General features: G+C 32.2%; 3 protein-coding genes across 27 annotated transcripts in view; 2 read left to right on the forward strand and 1 right to left on the reverse strand.

Moving 5' to 3' along the window:
- Window positions 1–23,749, forward strand: part of LOC102613321 (receptor-like protein 15) — a 74,911-nt gene that overhangs the window by 48,913 nt on the left and 2,249 nt on the right. For 5 of the 21 annotated variants that reach the window (XM_052442189.1, XM_052442192.1, XM_052442203.1 and 2 more), the window contains 8 exons: window positions 19,652–19,798; window positions 20,089–20,163; window positions 20,508–20,666; window positions 21,632–21,787; window positions 22,551–22,625; window positions 22,971–23,129; window positions 23,241–23,390; window positions 23,485–23,649. The exons of 4 other annotated variants lie outside the window; for them this stretch is intronic. In XM_052442189.1, coding sequence (XP_052298149.1) covers window positions 19,652–19,798; window positions 20,089–20,163; window positions 20,508–20,666; window positions 21,632–21,787; window positions 22,551–22,625; window positions 22,971–23,129; window positions 23,241–23,390; window positions 23,485–23,649 — 1,086 coding nt within the window. The remainder of the gene's footprint in view (window positions 1–19,651; window positions 19,799–20,088; window positions 20,164–20,507; window positions 20,667–21,631; window positions 21,788–22,550; window positions 22,626–22,970; window positions 23,130–23,240; window positions 23,391–23,484; window positions 23,650–23,749) is intronic. 12 more of the 21 variants (XM_052442191.1, XM_052442196.1, XM_052442195.1 and 9 more) reach the window with 10 other exon arrangements.
- Window positions 1–23,749, reverse strand: part of LOC107175196 (SH3 domain-containing protein 1-like) — a 76,440-nt gene that overhangs the window by 13,339 nt on the left and 39,352 nt on the right. The window lies entirely within an intron of this gene.
- Window positions 12,040–23,749, forward strand: part of LOC107174289 (uncharacterized) — a 34,763-nt gene continuing 23,053 nt past the window's right edge. The window contains exon 1 of one of the 5 annotated variants that reach the window (XM_052442248.1): window positions 12,040–12,340. The gene's annotated coding sequence lies outside the window, so the exon portion shown is untranslated. Of the gene's footprint in view, window positions 12,341–12,522; window positions 12,782–23,749 lie in introns of those variants that run through there. The other 4 variants (XM_052442260.1, XM_052442254.1, XM_052442253.1 and 1 more) reach the window with 4 other exon arrangements.

The raw sequence follows: 23,749 nt of genomic DNA on the forward strand, positions 1-23,749 counted from the left end.
GCTTAATTCATCAAGATTCAGTGGAATCGATTTGAAAAGGACTCAATAGACTCAGCATTATTTAACGACACTCTGACCATGGAGTACCGTAATCATAGTCTGATTTAAAGAAAATTATAACTTATTTTAAATAGCGCCGCAATATAATTCTAAATATTTAAAAGGAAAACATTATCCGCCTGGAACGACTTCAAGTCCAAAGTAAAAGACAAGAGTGGCTTCCCGCAATTTTCTTGTTTTCAGTATATTTTCTCTATTTCTTTTTTAAAATCTTTTGGCGCATGCATAATCTACCCTTGTTTATTATCTCTACTTTGCTCTGCTCAAGTCCATTTTTTTCAAATATTATTTTAAATAATAAATTGAATAAAATTACATTTGTGTAATTAATTAGTATCTGAGGGGGGCATATTTGGTGTAATGCTATGTAAGACTCGGCTATTATATCACACATATGCATATAATGAAGCATTTGTAATTATAGCAAAGATCCATAGCATGAAAGTGAATAAATTTAACTAAATGATTAATTAATCAATTAAGTTTCATGAGCTTTAATCGAGTTAAAACCAAGTACAAACATCGTTAACAAATTCTGAAATTGAGTAAATTAAAAAAAAAAAAAAACTAATTCAAGTAATATGTAGTTTTTACATGTTGATCAGCAGAATACAACATTACATTTTGTCATTGACAATATTGCATACCAGTCATCTAAAGCATTACCTCACGAGGTTTTATGAGAAACGAAAGATAAGTGTTTGCTCTGAACAATTAAAGTTGCTGCTACCAACCTCCCCGAAGACCAAGAAGACGGAACAGGAAGCTAATGCATCAATGTCTTCATTATAGCTGCTGCGTAGTTAGGTGTAGTTTCCTCATTTGAAGCTGTCTATACATAGGCTTTCCCCCTGCTTATGTACAAATAAATGAACAACCTTGAAGCTTTATTATTCGCAACAAAAAGGGATTACCAATTGGAGAAGACTTTACAGAGTTCCTCTCACACACTCTCTCTCTCAATTTCATCTAGAAGTCCCTCCGAAAGCATCTCCCAAAACAGTTAGTCATCTTTTATACTCTGTTTTCTAGAAACAGAGTCCTAACTAAATTAATTGACTGTACAGTGCATTTCAACATAGCATATTTAACCGTTAACCGTCTTCTGAGTTATCATCAACAAATTCATTCATTCTCCAGTCTTACGGACGATATCATATGTTTAATAATGAATGAATAGTCTTGGATCAGTGTTTTGCAGCAAATTCACATCATAGTTTTGATTCTTTAGATATGAATTCATCACATTACCGAAAAGAATATGCGCTAAAAAACGATTCCAAGACTATTTGACTACCAAAAGCTGCTGTCAGAGTGCACTGAAAGTTTCCGTAGGATACTTTGCGGTTGTTTATTATGTTATGATGGGCATATAATTCTCAAATTTTGACTCCTCTCAGCGAAAAATATATCAAAGTTTAGATTATGTGTTCGAGCTTTAATAAATGCCTGAGTTAATAATAATAACAACAATAATAATAAACTAAAAAGCAGAATTAATTACTATTGAATGGTCGGAAAAAAAATTGAAAACGTGTGAACTCCAATAATCACCTCACAAATTCAGTGGCGAATTTTGGAGAGGGCAAGGCCGGGCTTCTCAGAAAAAAAAATTATTTAGTTACAAAATTATCTTTATTGAAACCTATATAATTTTTTTTTATATTAATTAGTTATGTTACCTCTTCAATCATCATCAAATTCTTGTCTGTTCATCATTTGGTGAATAAATGTGTGTCTAAATAATTTCAAATAACATTTAGAACAAATATTTTGAGAGGTAAAGTTTATTTTGTCTCGCATTATTAGGTGCATCTATAATTTCTTATTTACAAAATTATATTGTACGATAAAAATTTATTGAATTAGGGGAAAAAAAAAAGTTCAGCTCACTCAAAAACAAAAAAAAATGGTATTAACTTCGCCACCGCACAAATCTAGAATAATAATTATTCCTTATCATGCTGGGGATCCTTTAATTTCTAGCCGTATTGACAGCACCAGGTAAAGCTTTGTAAAATAATAAGTTACTCATTAGTGGTTTTTAATCTTTTTAATTCTTTTTACCGCACACCTGATCAAGAATTTTATTTTGTTAACTAATCAATTGCAAAGCATATATAAGTGTTGAACGGTACACAAGATTGGAAAAAAAAAATCTTAAAAAACGCGCGGATTCGGTAGCCACACCAGAAATCTATTACAATAATTTCTGGCCGTATTGAAGTTTTTAAAATAACAATTTTAGAATAATGACTCATTTGTAGAAGAATTTATGATTTCCCATTAATATTAATATTGAAGTGGGGTGGCTGTCAAATCTCAATTGCTTGAAGAATTTATTTATTATTATTAATATTGAAGTGGGGTGGGTAACGGACCAGCGGTTCACTCAATCCGTGGCGAATTAAATATTACCATCCAAGGTAGAACTGTGGAAAATTAAAGCAAAATGACAAATATGGAAAGGAAGGCTGAAAGTAAGGCATGACGAAAGGCTTTGAGAAGGCTGAAGACTACCAAAGAACATAGAGCCCTTTTGTTATTTATAGTTATAGAGAAAGAGAGAATGTGTGTTTTTTAATAGTTAGAGATATAGCTAGAATGGGTGGTTCAAAATTCAAAATGGTGACAATGTTAGTTCTCGTATTAATAATATTAGAAGAGGGCGCCGGGGGGTGGGGGAGTCGAGTGAGGGATATTTGGAGCATGAGAAATTTGATCTTTTGTGGCTTAAACATTTCTTCAATTCCCCTTATAGACTTCAAAACTGGGTAGATGAACAAAGGGAAAGGGTTGAGTGCAGCAACTCCACAGGCCGAGTGGTACAACTACACCTTGGTCTTACTAGGAATATCGATATGGGAGTGTGGTATCTGAATGCTTCTCTATTTACTCCCTTTCAACAACTTGGTAACAAAATAGCCGGCTGCATGCGTTGAGAATGAAGGTCCTTCATTTAATTTAATTTGCTTAATTTCTCCCTCCTAATTAATGTCTATAACCATTAGGAGGAACAAGGGATTTTATTAACTCAAATATATCTCATGGAGCTCATTCTTTGGTTTACTTGCAGGTCTAGAAGCAGGTGTCATCTAACAGCTGCTTTGATAATTTCCCACCCCTTCATCTTTGATGGAAATATGAAATAAAAACAAATTGGTGAAAATGGTATTGGTACCTGAGGGCTGAGGCTATGTAATCTAATTCAAAAACTGCACCATCAAAACGATTACATAAGTCTCAGAAGAATCAAATATCAGTTTGCAAAATATCAATTGCTGGAGGTTTGATTCTAACTTCCGCTCTTCATTTTCATGGGCATGTTGTGTTGTACTTGCATACGAAAATCATATTTTAGTTTACTTACACTTAACGCTTGGATTAAAGTTTTAGGTGGGGCAAATTGAAGGAGACTAAAATGACTCAAAAAAATAGTTGAATGAGTGAGGGTTTTGTCTTCATTCAAGGAGCTCTTTATAAATTTTAGGATTTTTTTTCCCTGAGAAAATGTATGCCAACTTATTCTTTGCTTCTTTTCTGAAGGGACAAATGCAACTAAAAGTGTATTCTTGAATTCTCAGGATAAGAGACATATGTTTAATTAGATTCTCGAGCCTTCAAAACAATATAAAATTTTAGATTGATAAAATTTTATATATCTGAGCATGATGGTGTTTGACATGACTTAAAACTGTTTAATTTACTCTCACATACAAGAATGCCTAGTTATATTGTAGCTCAGAGTCTGAGGTTAATCCATAAAGAAATGATTTAATTTGTTTATTTAAGATTATCCCAAAAAATAAAAATAAAATTTAAATATATGTAATTTAATTTGAAAAAAGTTATGAAATTAAATTATTTAGGGTCATGGATCCACTCTTAGTAATAAATACAATTTAATAAATTATTTTTATTTTATTGCCCAAAAGAGTAATTATATAAATTATAATTATTTTCCCATTAATTTTATTATGGATTAAGTACTTAATGTGCCAAAACTTAACTTGTCTACAATAAGTCAAAATACCATTTTACCATACTTTATGCTAAGATATTAAGAATTCATGTGCCAAACTCCCATGTTTGTCTACAATAAATCAAAATTTCAAAACATAAAATATGGATCAAATTAAATAAAAAATAATTTAATTTATATAATTAAAAATAGAATTTGATTAAATCATATTTTTCTACTCAAAGTTTTACCTCACCCTAACTATTAGTATTTAGCCAAACATATTTAAAATAAATGAAATTATTAAAATTGAAAAATACATAATTAAAAAAATGGTATTTGAAAATTAGAAATAAAAATAATTTTATTTATTGAAAATGTATTACAAAGAGAGATGAGAAGAAGAATTTGAGGGGAAAGAAGAGAAGAAAATGTGTGGAGAGGTGTGTGAAATTATATTGTAAAGATGTTACACAAACAAATGAATAAAAAAAACTAAATGAAAATTACACAAATTAAAAAGAAAATGAAAATTAAATAAACAAGATAAATGTGCAAGAAAAAAATGCGCAATAAAAATAAATAAACTGAAAAGTAATTAACTAAAATTAAAATAACTAAATAGGCTGTAAACAAAGTAAATGCCAAAAATAAAATAAGTGCGAAAATTAAATTACAGAAATTAAAAGAAGAAAGAAAGAAAAAATAATTATCTCAAAGTGTAAACTCTTTTTCTTTTTCTTTTCAAATTTTAAATATTACCAGCCAATTAAGTGATTAATTCAAATTATTAGGCTTTAATAGTAATTTTTAAAATCAATATTCAGTTTATTGAGTCCAAATAAGGTCCAAAGAAGTTCAAGTTCTTGGTCTAAAATTGAGAATTTTGGGAAATATTGGCAACGGACCTATTCAAAAAGTTCTATAATTTTGTGGTCAAACTGCAATTATGAGAAGAATGATCCAAAAATTAGAATTTTTGGGGTGGGTGAGATTTAGAAAATTTTGTGGATATAACATAATTTAAGAAAGAAAAAGGAGGTAAATGAAAATTTACACAAAAAGTAAAAAAAGAAAGAAAAAAGAAAACAAAATAAATACCTCTCCCGGCAACGGCGGTAAAAACTTAACACGACTTTAAAGTATTTAATTTACTCTAAAGTATAAGTAGCTAGTTATATTATATCGCGAGAAGTCCGAGATCGATCTACAGAAAAATGATTTAATTTATTTATTTAAGTTTATCTAAAAAATAAAATTAAAATTAAATACATGCAATTTAATTTAAGAAAAACTATGAAATTGAAGTAGTTAGGATTATGGATCTACTCCTAGTAATAAATGTAATTTAATAAATTTTTTATTTTATTGACCAAAAGATTAATTGTATAAATTACAATTATTTTCCCATTAATTTTATTATGGATTAAGTACTTAATGTGTAAAAGCTTAACTTATCTACAATAAGTCAAAATACTATTTTACCATACTTTATACTAAGATATTAACAATTCATTGTGCCAAACTCCCATGTTTGTCTACAATAAATCAAAATTTCAAAATATAAAATATAGATAAAATTAAATAAAAAATAATTTAATTTATATAATTAAAAATAGAATTTGATTAAATCATATTTTTCTACTCAGAGTTTTACCTCACCCTAACTATTAGTATTTAGCTAAACATATTTGAAGTAAATGAAATTATTAAAATTGAAAAATACATAACTAAAAAAATGGTATTTGAAAATTAGAAATAAAACTAATTTTATTTATTGAAAACATACTACAAAAATATATGAGAAGAAAAAGTTGAGGGGAATGAAGAGAAAATAAGGTGTGGAGAGGTGTGTTCCTCCCCCCACCTCTCTATTTATACTAATACATGATTAATCCACACCACACAAATAAATAAAACTAATTACATCTTAGGCATACATTTGTCCCACTAACAAAACATAAACCTAAGTTAATCCACTTAAGCACATCCAACACATTTCACTAACAATTACCACACCTAACATGATAAAAACCTATAATTTCACAATTACCACTTTTACTTTTACAACAAAAGCCGCGAATCTTCTCGACAATGACCTAATTTCTCGGACTTTCGGAACCTAAAAATTTAAATAATATTAAATTTATCTAATATAATTAAATGTATTAAATAAAATAATGTTTCATTTTATATTTACCCTCCTTTTATTAAATTTACTATAATTATATTTAATAAAATAAATAATATTATATATTTAAATAATATTAGTTATATTTAACTAAATTAAAGCAAAATGACAAGTATGGAAAGGAAGGCTGAAAGTAAGGCATGACAAAAGGCTTTGAGAAGGCTGAAGACTACCAAAGAAGTCAACTGAAAGCTAGTTGGGGCGTGAGTGTATAAATTGTTAAATGTGTTTGTTATAAATAACATAGAGCCCTTTTGTTATTTATAATCATAGAGAAAGAGAGAATGTGTGTTTTTTAATAGTTAGAGATATAGCTAGAATGGGTGGCTCAAAATCCAAAATGGTGACAATGTTAGTTCTCGTATTGATAATATTGGGGGGGGGGGGGGGGGGGGGCGAGTGAGGGATGTTTGGAGCATGAGAAATTTGATCTTTTGCTGCTTAAACATTTCTTCAATTCCCCTTATAGACTTCAAAACTGGGTAGGTGAACAAAGGGAAAGGGTTGAGTGCAGCAACTCCACAGGCCAAGTGGTACAACTACACCTTGGCCTTACTAGGAATATCGATCTGGGAGAGTGGTATCTGAATGCTTCTCTATTTACTTCCTTTCAACAACTTGGTAACAAAATAGCCGGCTGCATGCGTTGAGAATGAAGGTCCTTCATTTAATTTAATTTACTTAATTCCTCCCTCCCAATTAATGTCTAATGGAGCTCATTCTTTGGTTTTACTTGCAGGTCTAGAAGCAGGTGTCATCTAACAGCTGCTTTGATAATTTCCCACCCCTTCATCTTTGATGAAAAGATGAAATAAAAACAAAATGGTGAAAATGGTATTGGTACCTGAGGCTATGTAATCTAATTCAAAAACTGCACCATCAAAACAATTACCTAAGTCCCAGAAGAATCAAACATTAGTTTGCAAAATATCAATTGCTGGAGGTTTGATTCTAACTTTTGCTCTTCATTTTTATGGGCATATTGTGTTGTACTTGCATCCGAAAATCATATTTTAGTTTACTTACACTCAACGCTTGGATTAAAGTTTTAGGGGGGGGATTGAAGAAGACTAAAATGACACAAAAGAGTTTAGCGAGTGCGGGTTTTGTCTTCATTTAAGGAGCTCTTTGTAAATTTTAGGATTTTTTTCCTGAGAAAATTTATGCCAACTCATTCTTTGCTTCTTTTCTGAACTGACAGATGCAACCGAAAGTATATTCTTGAATTCTCTAGGATGAGAGACATACGTTTAGATTCATCGAGCCTTTAAAACAATATCAAATTTTAGATTGCTGAAATTTTATATATCTGAGTATGATGGTGTTCCAATTATAAGCTCCAGGGTGCAACTTCACTAAGGTTTAGAATACCTTCCTATAGAATTGAGAAATCTCCATTGGCATAAATATCCTTTGAAAATATTGCCATCAGATTTTGAATTGGAGAACCTAATTGAACTCAGCTTGCCTTGTAGTAAGGTTAAGCAAATTTGGAAAAGAGAAAAGGTATAATGTATTACTATTACCAAAGTATCTATTTTTCTTTCTTTAAGTATTTATAATGAATAACTTTGAAATTGAATGATGCTCATTTAGTATAGTTGTGTATCTTTGGTTATAGGAAGCTGTCAAGTTAAAATCTATAGATCTTCACCACCCCCTGTATCTCAATAGGATCCCAAAAATACTAAATCTTAAAAAAATAAATCTTTCAAAATGTGAAAGCATGCTTACGTTACCCGCGTATATCCACAATTTCAACTAGCCTAGTATGTTGTGTTTCATGGGATGCAAAAGTCATTTTGTTTCTCATGAAAGGATTGACTTGTCCGGATGTATTAGGGTTAATAAACCAACTAATCCCATAATTTGTTGATGTAGGGTCCTAACAAATTGTTGCAGTAGATTGTAGATCAATACACTATTCGAAAACGTATTTGATCCACACAGTGAATGTTTGAGGGTGTATTTCTCGCAAACCAGCCATACCCTAAACGAGGAGCCGGTCTCCTTGTAATTGAGCAGACAGGTGAAGTTTGGTAGCAAATATCCAAGAGCAGGAATTCTATGCTCAATCACAAGGACATCCTCTTTTGGACTATAATTCGAACAGGGTTCCTACTAGGAGCCGAGAGCCTTTCCTGCTGGAGATCGGGGTCGGCAGACCTAGTCTATAACGGTTAGCGAGACGTGCACTCCTATTCGAGAATCTAGGCACGAAACCAACTCAGCCGCAACTACAATATTCAGGCATCCACTTCCGTAAGCTGAGGGAGGTGATGGACATGGATCGTGGGGCGTCGGATTCGTAGGAAGGCTATAAAACGGTAATCAACGAAGGTAAAGGGGTTAGACACTTTTACACTAGAACTTAAGAAATAAGAGCATTTACTAAAAAAGGAGAGAAACACTCATAGGTGTTCCATTGCCTAAGAGATCATGAGAGGGCCACGAGATCAGTGGCCGAGTTTCCCAAAAAGTAAACCTAAATTTCTGACTTGAGCGTAGGAGGATTTTTCCGGCGTGCTATGACCAGTTTTTGTGTGCGCAGGAGTCTGCTAAGTCATACGAGGCATAGCTCTGCTCGGTTAGAAGAGTTACGTGAAGTATCCTAGGTTGGTCGTGAGTTCGGGAGTTGAGGAGAGATCCTGGTTGCAGACGAGTAGACACCAGAATCTCGCATCAACAGTGAAGATGATTCAATATTAAGCATGTCATATAATTTGGAAGTGGATATTGGACCAATTTGATGATGAATTTCTTTCAATCTCAATCTTTTTCTTTTTAGCAACATGACTAGTCATTGTGCAAATTTAAACTCTGACAATGATTTCTCAATCGGTTTCTAAAATGATGACCATGCATGTATATGTGTGTGTAGAGAGAGAGAGAGAGAGATCACACATGTGTGATTTCCTTTTGCCAATAGGATATGCAGAGAGCTTGATCTTACCCAATAGCGAAACAAACTTCCTAATAAGTGAAGGTATAGTATAAATACTTATACTTTCATGTTATTTTGTTCATCAGTAGCTTGATTATTTTATATGCGTCTTCGATTTTAATTTTCTTTCCCTATAATCGCTATTATCTTTGAACTGGTCATGATTTGCCTATAAGATTTCTCATGTTGTTTTGAAGTGCAATGGATTTTGAATTTAGTGACGAGCAGTGGAAGCCAGAAGGCAAATTATGAAAATGGATAAAGATCTATAATTAGCTGTTATGGGATGTCACATATCATATTAATGGTAACATTATATATATGTACATATAATTAATGGGGTTGGCTCACGAGCCCATTAATAATCATATATTAGCTTAAATACTTCAAACAATGTACCATGAAGCAATTTCACAAATACTTGTTAGCTTATGTTGAGCTTTATTGAATCAGTAGTTCACAGTTCAATAAAATGCAGGTTTGCTATTTAACGTACATGGTTATGGTGTGTGCATTCTTCATAAGGCTAACTACTAATTTATCAATGAAACTTGAAAAATGTAACAGAGAGATGTCGATAACAGCCGCAAAACACTGAGATTGAAAATCAGGGCTACTAAATTCTATTAAAAGCTCTTAAAATAGACAGCGATCATCATTAATCGCAAAGTTTTGCATTAATAGAACTATTGACTACTTATCTTTAGCATAAGGTATATTTTTAACTATAGCTTTCTGCTTTATTCTAAGAACTAGGCAAAAGTGGTGTATCTTCAATCCAATCAACATATATACCACTTATCTTCCTCTTCACTTTTGTCTATTTTGATTTGCACTTCATATCCTACACTTGCTGCTTAGAAATAGTCTTATTCTGGACATTGAAAGTAGAAAAAGTGCTTGAAACAATCATTGGCTTAGCCCGAGATTCCATTGAGTCGTGGACTCCAAGCTTTCATAGTTCTATAAAGAAAATGACAAAACTTCATACAACTGGCATTCTGCTTTTAACATTTGCACAACCTGAACGAGTTAGCAAGCCCCTTGTTGCGTTCCCATTGAATAGACCTACTTCTGTTATCCACAGAAGATCCACCACTCAAAATGTTTATCACCAGGCTATTCTTAAACTGAGCCTAAACTGAGTAGAAACTTCCGCACATCTCTCAGCACATCTCTCAGCATTCTACAAAGTTGCATTTCACTAAGCAATCTATCCTCTCCATTCCTAGCAAAGTGACATTGATTCCCGTATTTGTAATCGCCTAACTTGGGTTTTGGGCATAGCGTAGTCTTAAAATTACCACCCAATACTTTGTTCAGTGCCACTGGCATCCACAACCTCTAGCCCTGTTAGCTAAATCATATTCAATGAGACAGTGAGGCAGCATTTCACTAACATATTCAATTTGACTACTTATATTGACGCAAATATTAGAATTTGAAATCACTTCTTTTCTTGGAATATTATATTAAAATGACCCCAAATGAAAGTTCTTGAATGGAAATGATTTTTATTTAATTTTCCAACAGATTCAAGAAAACCCAGAGAACACAAAATTTACACAGTAATATGATTAAGAGCTGAGAACGTACATGTAGTAAATGTCTATAAAAAAACACCCAAGGTGTTTCTTTAAAATTAGAAACTAGTAAACAAAAAGAAAGAATCATTTTACATTTTTAGCAACTTTGGGGTGAGTGAGTGAGTGAGAAATTGAAACCCTAAAGTGATGACAACAGTAAGATTCAGTATGAAGTGAAACCCCAATTTGAAATGTAGGCATGAGTTGCTGAGTCAGTAGATGAAGCTATAAATAAGCATTCGGTTTCCTTCTTTTCGGTTTGGAGGGCCATGGAATAGTGTATTGGAGTGGGCTCCAAGTAATAGCCTCTATCACTGGAACGACACATCTATAAAATGTGATACATGATGAAGGATTGGGCATTATATTCTTAGATTAGCGCCTTATTTAGGGTGTATATTAAGCAGATTATATATTACATGGAGATGGAGTTTATGAAATAGATTAAAAAGAAAAGGAAATTTCGGTGTCTAAAGTTTGCCACTTGGAATATTTCGGTGTCTAAACATTCACTCACCACTTATGTAATGTTTGATTATATGTTGAAAAGATATTAAAATAGTATAATGCTATTAAGGCTTAACGTGTATTTTTTATTAGTAGAGTGTAGAATTTTTAAGAAATAAATTATTAAATTATTATAACTAACATATTATTTTAAAGTTGTGTTATGAAAAAAAAAAGAAATAAAAACGTACAGTAAATAAGAATATTCTAAAACTTTTATCTTTTTAAAATTAGTTTTTAACATAAGGTGAACTATTTTTTTTTTAAATCAAATATTCTAGTTAAAATCAAATATGTATTTATATGAAGCTTGTAATTTTTTTTTTAGTACTGATATTTGAATATTATCAATAAAAAAAAAGGGTAATGTTCATGCTGCATTATTTTTGTAGCACACAAAAGGACAACACCGTTTATGTTATAATACTATCGCTTCTGTTATGATAATTTTTTTTGTGGCCAAATATCTTTTTTTTTTTAAGTAAAAAAAAGTGGACAAAATGCAAATCAGTTTTTAATCCTCAATCTCTCCCAAAATATATATTTCGGTGTCTAAAAATTCACTCACAAAACTATAGCTGACAAAAAGTTACTAACAAAAAGTTAGGTCCATGGGTTGTTAAAACTATAGCTGACAAAAAGTTACTAACAAAAACAGAATGTCCATTTTATAACTTTCTTAAAAAACTTTCCTTAACTTTTTTAAACAAAAAGTTATTTCCAATTTTTATTTTGTTATAATGTTTATAACAAAATTCGTAGTTAACTAAACTCTTCTTATACCCTTTCTCAACTGCCATACCCTAACCCACTAAACCACGCTCAATTAAGGCCATCAGATTCTCCCGGGCCCACATTAATCCAACTGCTCACAGAGACCGACAGCCTCTCTATCTCCATTTCAAGCTCCCTCTTCAACTGGCTTCTGCTACCGTCCTACTCTTTCTCGGCTTCGGAGTCCGTATTTGCTCGGCCGGTCCCACGAAGCTCCCTCTCACTCCAATTGTCGCCCCACAAGACCAATTGCTTAATCAAGACACCGAACAAGAAAAGGATGAGAAGTTGAAACAAGAATTTGAGAATTGGAAATCAAAAACGTACGCATTGACCGTGCCTTTGAGAGTCGTTTCTCTTCAGAACTCAGTGCCTCAATCTTGGGTTAAGGATTTTATGCGAAGTCAGGGAAAGAGATTGAAGTTTCAGATGAATTTGTGTGCTAGCATTGATGGGATCTTTAACAATTTATCTGTGCCCTTTAACAAAGTTAAGGCTAAGTCAGCTTCTTATATGGCTGCTGATTTGGTTAGTGTTGGTGATTCATGGCTTAGTTTTGCCATTAAAAAGAGATTGATTGAGCCAATGGCTGGAGCTGAAGACCAAGATTGGTTCAAATGCTTAAGTCACAAATGGAAGGTAACATCTTTGTCTTTGATCCTCGAGGTAAAATATGGGCGGCACCGTACAGGTGGGGCACAACGGTGATAGCCTACAAGAAAAGTAAATTTCGAAAGCATAATTTGGCTCCGATTGAGGTAATAATTTTCTTTAAACTCATTTAGTTTTATATCAAACAAAATCAAGACTGCCTTTCTCTTCAATATTTTTTATGATAATATCTTTAGAAGCATCTCATTGACGGGTAACAATGGCATCCCTGAAAGAGTCTATAAACTCAATGATATTATCTTCTACAAATGGTTCATTAAACTTTGTCGTTGTACTCAAATGTACACTCAGATCAATGAGAAGCTATGCTACGTTAGCATGTAGTGATGGCACTTAATAAGTGAGTTGCTAGGATGTGAACTAGAAAAATTAAATATTGTCTCCTTGGGTATGCTAGCTGGTAAGTCAGGGTTAATATCAGAGCTTAAGATAGTATAACCGTGAGAACCTATTGACTGCCAATTAAAATATCCATTGAAATGTCTAGGGAGTTATGAAGGTGGAGGTAACTTCCAATTTCTAAGGCCACAGAGTAGACATCATCCAGGATCCTAGGAAAGTCCAGTTAACCTCCTGCTCGATGCAATTAATAAATTTGGTCAATGCCACTGAAACCTGCTAACTGACGTCACAATGCGACATGAGCACTTCAAAATGGGACAGACGGTCAGTAGCACTAAATTTTTCTTGCCCAAGATTGAGCAATTGGTCTAACTACTAATCCCTATTGTAGGTTGATCATTATTTTTTCAATTATGTTCAGTTTGACCCAAAAAGTTGCAGAATCTTGAGCTGAATATTGTCACTGAACACTGTCAATGTCATTTAGCATAGCCAACTAACTTGATGTTAAAACAAACACAGTGTGTCTCATGTCTCACAATTCAAATTATCATCTGTAATGTTGGAGAATTTTTCCAATGTATGAAGTATGCTTTGATACGTGGGTTACCTTGGAGAAGATATCTCAAAATAAAGAATATGGGGAGAAAACAGTTCAGTAGTTTATTATTCTGTAGTCAAGTTTTGTCTCGAAAATGGTCAAAATTTAAATGAATAAGGACAGGGGATCTTCATTCTTTTTTCCCTTTTTTATACCAAGATATCTCTCAACCTTTATATAATCCCCACTGGATATCTGCTTCTAATAATTAAAATAAAAATTTCACCGCTCTAACAATAAAAAGTAACATCTTTCCTCAAATAATTTACAGTTCCTCATCATCTTAGTGTGAGACTATCAGTACATTCCAAAAACATAATAAAACTGGTTTGATCCTGTTTATTGATGTTTAAATGTTGTTCATTGTGACAGGTAGAAATGATGAGGCGAAGTTTATTTGGACATCAATTAGTAAGATCTTGTTTGAAGTTGTTTTCTGAAATGAACTGCCAAATGGTAGTTTTTTGGGGGCATTTGATGGCTCTTTTTTTTTCCTCATTTTCAACATGTGCCTGCTTGGAACATGAAGGATTAGGCTGCAGAGTTGTTATATATTTTGAGATGCTCTGGTCATTGCACAATTTGTTCACACTGGAAATTAGAATGAGAAATTTGTTGATGCTGTTTTGAGAGATCTGCATTCTATGCACAATAACATGATTAATGAAAATGCATTGTAGGACTGGAAAGATCTGTGGCAGCCTGAGCTCGCAGGAAGAATTTCAATGGTTAATTCTCCCCGAGAGGTTATTGGTTCAGTTTTGAAGTATAGGGGAACATCATACAATTCAAACTATATTGATTCGCAAGTTGCTGGTGGGAAGATTGCTGTTCAGCAGAATCTGGCATTACTGGCAAACCAGGTACTCTTACAGAAATCATATCTGGTCATTGCATGTTATTGCCTGACAACTGATTTTGTTTGTAAAAGTCTGCTTCTTCATACATATGAATGCATATGTTAGTGTTTTCTTCTCCTTTTCATACATATAAATGCATATGTTAGTGTTGTCTTTTCCTTTTCACACATATTAATACATATGTTGGTGTTCTCTCCTGAGATGGATGCAATAAAGGCTTTTGCTCCTAAATTTAGCTGAAGAAATGGCAAGGGATGTGAGATTCTGTCTCATTAAATTAACAAAAACCCAAAACAATGAAAATCCATAATAATGTGGTGTGGGTAAATTGGCTCCATTTGGTTCGTTTCCTTAATGTGAATGCGCGAGCAATAGAGACTAACAAAATGAAGTGACAACAAGAAGTCAGTGTCCTTTGATGGATGCATTTTTAGGCAGAAATATGTTTGTAATTGACCAAATTTGTCTGGCATGCCAATTTCAAAAAAATTAAATTATGTGGTTATTAGCTGTAATGAAGGGGGATAGTAGGTGCAATCAGGTGTATCCAGGAAAGTTCAACAAAGTTTTGGTATGGCGTAGTGAAATTGGTTTGTGCAACTCAGGAGTCTTTCAGGTGAACGATGATAGGTTTTGATTTATGAATATTATAAATCTACTGTGCATAGTATTCTAGTAGAATCATCTATAAGTTCTAGTTATTGTATACTTTGCCCGGTTTGAGTTAAGGGCACATGTAATATGAAAGATAGTTGTCGCATCTTTTAGGTTACCTAACATTTGATCAATCCTATTATGGGGGCTTCAAGATGTCTAACAATATGTAGAATGCCCATGCTCCTCCCCATTGTTTATCTTCTACAATAATTTGTTTTAGATGCTAATATCTTTGTCGATACCGGTAACAATATTACAATATCTGCGTTTATTGGGTTTTACATAGGTTCGACTGTTTGACAGTACACACTATCTGAAGGCATTTGCAATTGGAGATGTATGGGTTGCTGTTGGGTGGATTAGTGATGTTCTTCCTGCTGTCAAACATATGTCTAATGTTGCTGTTGTTGTTCCCAAGTCTGGTGCTAGCTTATGGGCTGATCTTTGGGTATACCCATGCCTGCCATTCTACTTCAATATTCACATTGTTATCTCCTTCATATTAGTGATCAGTAAACACGATAATGTGACTAATAAGTTCGTATTCTCTTTATAGGCAATCCCTGCTGCCTCAAGACTTGAAACAAAACAAATTGGAGGGCGAGTCAGAGGTGCATTTCCATTAATCCATCAATGGATAGAATTCTGCTTGCAAACAGCGAGAGCATTGCCTTTCAAGCAAGAGGTTATCCCGAGCGCATCTCCCTCTGCCCTTGAGAGTACTCTGGTTAAGTTGCCTGAAGAACTTTTCAAGGGTAAACCAAGTCTGGATACTAACTTAATTGCTGGAGTACCCCCGACTGAAATTCTGGCCAGATGTGAGTTTTTGGAGCCTTTATTTGAAGCTACATTGTCGGATTATGAGTGGCTGGTTACTAATCTGCAAAAATCCACTCCTGTACTGATCAACAAGATGCAACATTACATGTCATCATTGATCTTTAGCTAAAGGTACATTGAAAAGTTAATGGCACTGCATACCAGTCATTATAATTGGGTCAGGGCAATTAGGTCAGAGCATAACTTCATTAGGAAAAGATGCTTCAGCTACGTTAAATATTACAGGATGTACTGAGATGGTTGAAGCTGTTGAGGTTTTACGAGAATCGAAAGATAGTGTTTGTTTGAACAAAGTTGTTGCCAATCTTGCAGAGTTCGAGAAGAAAGATCACGAAGTGAATGCCACCGATTTCTTCATCATTGTAGCCTCCATAGTTGAAGTTTCCTCATTTGAAGCTGTTTATGCATATGTTTTTTCCCTGCTCAAGTACAGGAAATTGAAGAATTAACCAGATGTGATATGCTGAAAGAGGGAAGTTTTCTTCCTTGAATGTGGTCTTTGTGATTTGTCTTGAAGGAATAGGGTGATCACTGGCAAGAACCCTATCAAGGTAGATTTTATGATGTTAACATATCATTAAGCATTTTGTTACATCAGCAATGATGCTTTCATAGCAGCATGAAAGTGTTTAAATTTAACTGAATGATCTTGATTGATCAATTATGAGTTTTAATCGAGTAAAAACTAAATACAATAATCGTTAACAAATATTGAAATTGGGTAAATAAGATCTTGATATTGAAGAATTTGAAATCACAACCCACACAGGAAATCACCCTTCGCGTGGGGATGGAGATGTTTACTGCAGCGATATTGAATATGTCCACCGCTCTTTGGGTTATGGTGCGACTTGCCCTGAAACAATGGAAAAGAATAATTAATAATTTAACGCCAAGACATAAAATTAAAACGTGTGGACTCCGGTAGCTGCCCTACAAGTCTACAACTCTACAAACATTAACTCTACAAACATTAAAACGTGTGGACTCCGGTAGCTGCCCTACAAGTCTACAACTCTACAAGAATAATTTCTAGCCCTGTTGACTCCACTAACTAAAGAAATTTCAAAACGTACATAGAATTCCACAACAAGCAAAACGTATGGAATTTAATTTTTTGCCGTGTGGAACAAAATACAATTTAACAAAAAAGGATAAGAAAAATGGTAAGATTTCTAAAATGAGTGGAAGGTGATTTATATTTTACTGAAATGACTTGTCCTGAACATTAAGACGATTGATTTTTTTTTTTTTTTAATAACATCAACTTCCATATCTTTCTAACCCCTAGAATATGCTCACGTTCAAGTCTATCTTGGTAATTTGAAAAAGAAAATCAAATCAAATCAACACCAAAACAATGAAAAGTAAAACTTTTGAATTTCAACTTTAAACTTTTGTTAACCCCTAGAATATTCAGCGTTTTCAAATTCTTCCGATTGCATATCTTCTTCCTCCATCAATGCAATATTTGAACGATTATGAAAGAGTTTAAGAACATAAAAAATCTCCAAGGTTTATACGGTATAACAAATTTAAATTCTCAATTACAATAGATAATAATTAAACTAATAATTTTTTATGTACTTATTTTAGTAATTTCACCTAAGAATAATATTGTAATTAGAAAAAAAAATCTAATAAGTAGGGTGGTCTTATACAAAATCAACTGTACTGTGATGAGTTTCCTTTTGTTAATAATTTTAGTCTAATTTCAATTGTACTGTGATCGCTTCTCAAGGTAAGTGAAAGTTACAGATGTGGCAAAATAAATAATTAAGTTAACAAAATGCTAACTAATTTTCCTCAATACCTAGGGTTGTACAATTTCACCAACCTGGAAGAATTGACATTAATGGACTGGTCTCCTCCCCATATAATTATAATCCTTCTAGAAAGCTATTTTTTATTAAATATTTGCTTTTAAGTTAATTTCAATTAAAAAATGTTTTAAGTTATATATACTCTAATGAGATTCTGAATTCCTTTATTCCAATAATAATGAAAACGTATTAAATTAGAAATGAAAAAATTGGTGTTGATGATTCAACCTATTTGGATAGATTACGTGAATAAAATTAAAATTTTGATTTAATTTTTGTTTATTGTTAATTCTCAGGCTATCTTAATTTCAAGAATTTAGAATGTTAATTTGGTCATGGATTTCAACCCGTGAGTGTCATATTCTAGACTTAATGGTACCATTCTTTGATTGAGGGCAATGACTCTCACTCCTCTTGTAAAAAAATATTTTCAACTATTTTGATGACTTAAAAATTGATAGATTTATTGTTGTCATGACCAAATTATTCATTTTAATGAAATATAATTAATGCATCAAAGTTACCAGGTTTATGTTCTATCTTAATGCGCTTTTTTTTTTTTTCAGTTATAGCTTCTGCTTACGTCTGTTTCATTTTTTTTTAATAAAAAAACAAGGGAAGGTTTTTCCGAGTCATCCATTATTTGATTACCGTCAATCAAGAAAACAACCAAATTAATTTCTCTCCAAAATTTCCAAAAGCTAGAAAATTTTGTTATTTGAAAATAACATCATTAATTATAGAGTGGATCAAACCGCGTTATTGTCTTTCATAAAATTGATGTCTTTTTAAGAGTCAATACTTTTTATTTACGCAAACCAGTCGACATCACACATATACTCTTTAATTTGATAAATGGTTACACAAATTTTGTTTACAAAAATATATTATTCATGTTCTGTATTATTTTTTAACATCATATTTTTATTTATTATAATTGTTTAAAGTTAATTGTTAGGTTGATATATAATAAAAACGTATAATCGTTCTCTTACTAAACACACATACTCATAGTTTCTGTTCATTTGTCATCTCAATCTATCTCATTTATCCTTTGTTGATAGCTCAAAACGCGTCACTATGGAAAATTATAGCAAAACGACAAATATGGAAAAAAATGGGAAGAAAATTAATGCATGAAAGAGTTGCAGAAGACAACCAAATAAGTCAACTATACGCTAGTTGGGTGTATAAATTGTTAGATGTGTTATAAACAAATAGCATAGAGCCTTGGTTGGTTACAGAGATAGAAAAAGTGTGTGTGTTTTTTAGAACTTAAAGATATAGTTAGAATGGGTGGTTCAAAATCAAAAATGGTGATAATGTTTGTTCTGTTATTAATAATATTAGAAGGTGGGTGGAGTGAAGGATGTTTGGATCACGAGAGATTTGCTCTTTTGCGACTCAAACATTTCTTCGATGATACTGGTAGTCATCTTTACAACTGGGGAGATGGTGAGGGAGCTACTGATTGTTGTCAGTGGGAAAGGGTTGAGTGCAGCAACACCACATGCCGAGTGATAGCGCTAGACCTTTTTGGCACGTATCGGCGAGAGTACAGCTGGTATTTGAATGCTTCTTTGTTTACTCCCTTCCAACAACTTGAGTCACTTGATTTACATGGCAAAAATATAGCTGGTTTTGTTGAGAATGAAGGTGCTTCGTCTAATTCAATTAAATTACATTTCGCTCTCCTAATTTAAGTCGAATATCAAGACTGAGCAGCTATATGCATATTCATTCAATTGACAATTTTTACATATTTTTTAAAATGTTTAATTTTGAAATTACACCAAACATCATATGTGATCTTTGTTTTGATTTTACTTGCAGGTCTAGAAAGATTGAGCAACTTGAAGAGGCTTGATTTAAGTCATAACTTGTTCAACAATAGCATCTTATCATCTGTGGCTCATCTTTCATCACTAACATCATTAGATTTATCTGAAAATAGATTGGAAGGAAGTATTAATGTTAAAGGTACGTAATTAAAACGTCATCGCTTTTCCCAACTCTTTCATTAACATGTTAAAATAAGATTCAAGGCTTTGAATTCAATTTTTTTTATGAGTAAATATTAGAAAAATAGTTTTAAGCAATTCATAAATACAATTTTCAATGTTTCTCATAATTACTCTAACTGTGAAGCAAATACCCCATGACTAATTTATCATTTTGTCCAGTTAAAAATGATAAAATTTATCATTTGTTTATATTGATTTATTAACTCTATTTTAAGTCTTAAGTCTTAAGTCTTGGCATGTTTGCAGAATTTGATTCCTTGAGCAACTTAGAGGAGTTGGACATGAGCTACAATGAAATAGACAATTTCGAGGTTCCTCAAGGTAAACAATTAAAATATTATTTAATTACATTAATTTAATTCGTTTGATTAGGGAAGACCCAAAATGTACAAAAACATAATTAAAAAAAAATAAAGAAACAGAGAATTCATATTATTTCAAAAAACAAAAGGTAATACTATTATTTCAAAAAAAGAATGTAATAAAGATTTGATTCCGGTTCTTTAATCTTTATAGCAATTGAACAACAATGTTGCTCTTTTCCTAAAGCATAAAATATGAAATGAGTCATAATTGAATTAGTCATTTATTTTGTTTAGATCTAAATTTAGACAATAAATTTTGATTTTTTTTTCAATCCTATCCTTATTATTATTGTTAAACAGGTTACAGAGGTTTGAGGAAGTTGAAAAGCCTCTATCTATCGAATGTTGGAGTTAGAGATGGAAGCAAGTTGTTACAGTCTATGGGATCATTCCCATCCCTCAACACTCTTTACCTGAAGGATAATAATTTTACCGATATAGCGACAACTACTACTCAAGGTAAGTAAAAGGTACATATGTGGCCAAATTTATAAATAAATTGTTAATTAATTAATTTTTCCGTATTATTAATAAAGCTAAATTCGTCGCTCCTTCCTTCTAATTCTAAACAGAGTTGGCAATTTCACCAACTTGGAGTATTTGACATTGGACTTGTCCTCACTCCATTTAAGCCTTCTGCAATTGCTTGAAGAATGAATTTATTTATTTATTTATTATTATTATTATTGTTGTTGTTGTTGTTGTTGTTGTTGAAGTGAGGTGGGCAAGCGTTCACTCAATTAATATGTGAGGAATTAATAATTACAATCCAAGGTAGAATTGTGGAAAATTAAAGCAAAATGAGAAATATGGAAAGAAAGGAAGAAAGTTAAGGGCATGAAAGACTAGGAGAAGACTAAAGACCACCAAATAAGTCAACTGAAAACTAGCTGGGGCCTGGGTGTACAAATTGTTAGATGTGTTTGTTATAAATAACATAGAGCCATCTTGTTGGTTGCAGAGGCAAAGAGACACAGAGTGTGCATTTTGTTAATTAAAAATATATATAAAATGGGTGGTTCAAAATCCAAAATGGTGATAATGTTAGTTTTGTTAGTATTAATAATATTAGAAGGGAGGTGGCGTGAGGGATGTTTGGTGCATGAGAGATTTGGTCTTTCGAGACTTAAAACATTTCTTCAATTCTCCTTATAATTTTTGTCACGACTGACCGTTGTCAATGGGATGGGGCTGGGTGCAGGGTTGATTTACGTTAGAACAATATAGCCGGTAGTGTTGAGAATGAAGGTGTTTCATTTAATTTAATTAATTTACTTTCTCCCTCCTAATTTAAGTGGAATATCAAGACAGAACAATTATATGCATCTTCGTTCAGTTGACAATTTTGACATATTTTTTTAAGTGATTAATTTTGAAATTACACCAAACATTATTTGTGATCTCTGTTTTGACTTTACTTGCAGCGCTAGAGACGTTATCAAGATTGAGCAACTTGACGATACTTGATTTAAGTTATAACTTGTTCAATAATAGCATCTTGTCATTTGTTGCCCGTCTTTCATCATTAACATCATTAGATTTATCTTACAATGGATTGGAAGGAAGTATTAATGTTAAAGGTACGTAATTAAAACGTCATCGCTTCTCCCAACTCTTCCATTAACATGCTAAAATAAGATTCAAGGCTTTGAATTCAATTTTTTTTTATGAGTAATATTAGAAAAATAGTTTTAAGCAATTCATAAATACAATTTTCAATGTTTCTCATAATTTCATCTTGTACTTTTGTATGTCTTGACTTTAAGATTAAAAAAAAATTACTCTAACTGTGAAGCAAATACCCCATGACTAATTTACAATTTTGTCCAGTTAAAAATGATAAAATTTAGGGAAATTATCATTTGTATACCCTTAGTTTACTCTATTATCAAAAATACTACAACACTTTGAGGGTGTATCAATCGTCCACCCTAAGTTGACAAAATGTATTAGCTAACCACCAAACCGTTAGTTGCCGTTTAAATATGATAACATCATAAGGGTAATCTGGTCTTTTCATATGATACAAGTGATAATTTAAGGGTATACAAGTGATAAAAAGAGAGTTTAAGGGGATACAAGTGATAATTTTCAAGGGTAAAATCGTCAATTTACTGTAATTCCGTTAACTTTCAAACGGCAATTAACAGTTTGGTGGTCGGTTGATACATTTCATCAACTTAGGGTGGACGATTGATACACCCTTAAAGTGTTGTAGTATTTTTGATAATAAAGCAAATATAGGGTATACGAATGATAATTTTCCTAAAATTTATCATTTGTTTATATTGATTTATTAACTCTATTTTAAGTCTTAAGTCTTAAGTCTTGGCATGTTTGCAGAATTTGATTCCTTGAGCAACTTAGAGGAGTTGGACATGAGCGGCAATGAAATAGACAATTTCAAGGTTCCTCAAGGTAAACAATTAAAATATTATTTAATTACATTAATTTAATTCGTTTGATTAGGGAAGACCCAAAATGTACAAAAACATAATTAAAAAAAAATAAAGAAACAGAGAATTCATATTATTTCAAAAAACAAAAGGTAATACTATTATTTCAAAAAAAGAATGTAATAAAGATTTGATTCCGGTTCTTTAATCTTTATAGCAATTGAAAAACAATGTTGCTCTTTTCCTAAAGCATAAAATATGAAATGAGTCATAATTGAATTAGTCATTTATTTTGTTTAGATCTAAATTTAGACAATAAATTTTGATTTTTTTTTTCAATTCTATCCTTATTATTATTGTTAAACAGGTTACAGAGGTTTGAAGAAGTTGAAAAGCCTCTATCTATCGAATGTTGGAGTTAGAGATGGAAGCAAGTTGTTACAGTCTATGGGATCATTCCCATCCCTCAACACTCTTTACCTGAAGGATAATAATTTTACCGATATAGCGACAACTACTACTCAAGGTAAGTAAAAGGTACAGATGTGGCCAAATTTATAAATAAACTGTTAATTAATTAATTTTCTGTATTATTAATAAAGCTAAATTTTTGCTCATTCCCTCTAATTCTAAACAGAGTTGCACAATTTCACCAACTTGGAATATTTGACATTGCACGGTTCCTCTCTTCATATAAGCCTTCTGCAAAGCATTGCATCATTATTCCCTTCGTTAAAAAATCTGTCGATATCTTATTGTGAAGTCAATGGTGTCGTACATGGTCAAGGTAAAAGAAAAGTGTTGGTTGTGCACTCACTGAGTGTTGTCCTACGTATTCAATATTTTTATTTATTTATTTTATTGTTTAATGTTTCTGCTAGGTTTTCCTCATTTCAAGAGTTTGGAACATTTGGGCATGATGTCCACGCGCATTGCACTCAACACCAACTTTCTTCAAGTCATCAGTGAATCGATGCCTTCTCTTAAGTACTTATCACTGTCATATTCTACTCTTGGCACTAACAGCAGCAGGATTCTTGATCGAGGTTAATCAGATGCTCCCACCCTCCATTCTTAATCTATAATATTAATTTTCAGTTAAATATTTAATTACCCAAACGAATCACTTATTATAAAAGAACAATA

Source organism: Citrus sinensis, chromosome 5 (assembly GCF_022201045.2).
Source record: "Citrus sinensis cultivar Valencia sweet orange chromosome 5, DVS_A1.0, whole genome shotgun sequence".
In the NCBI taxonomy this organism is placed as follows: Eukaryota; Viridiplantae; Streptophyta; class Magnoliopsida; order Sapindales; family Rutaceae; genus Citrus; species Citrus sinensis.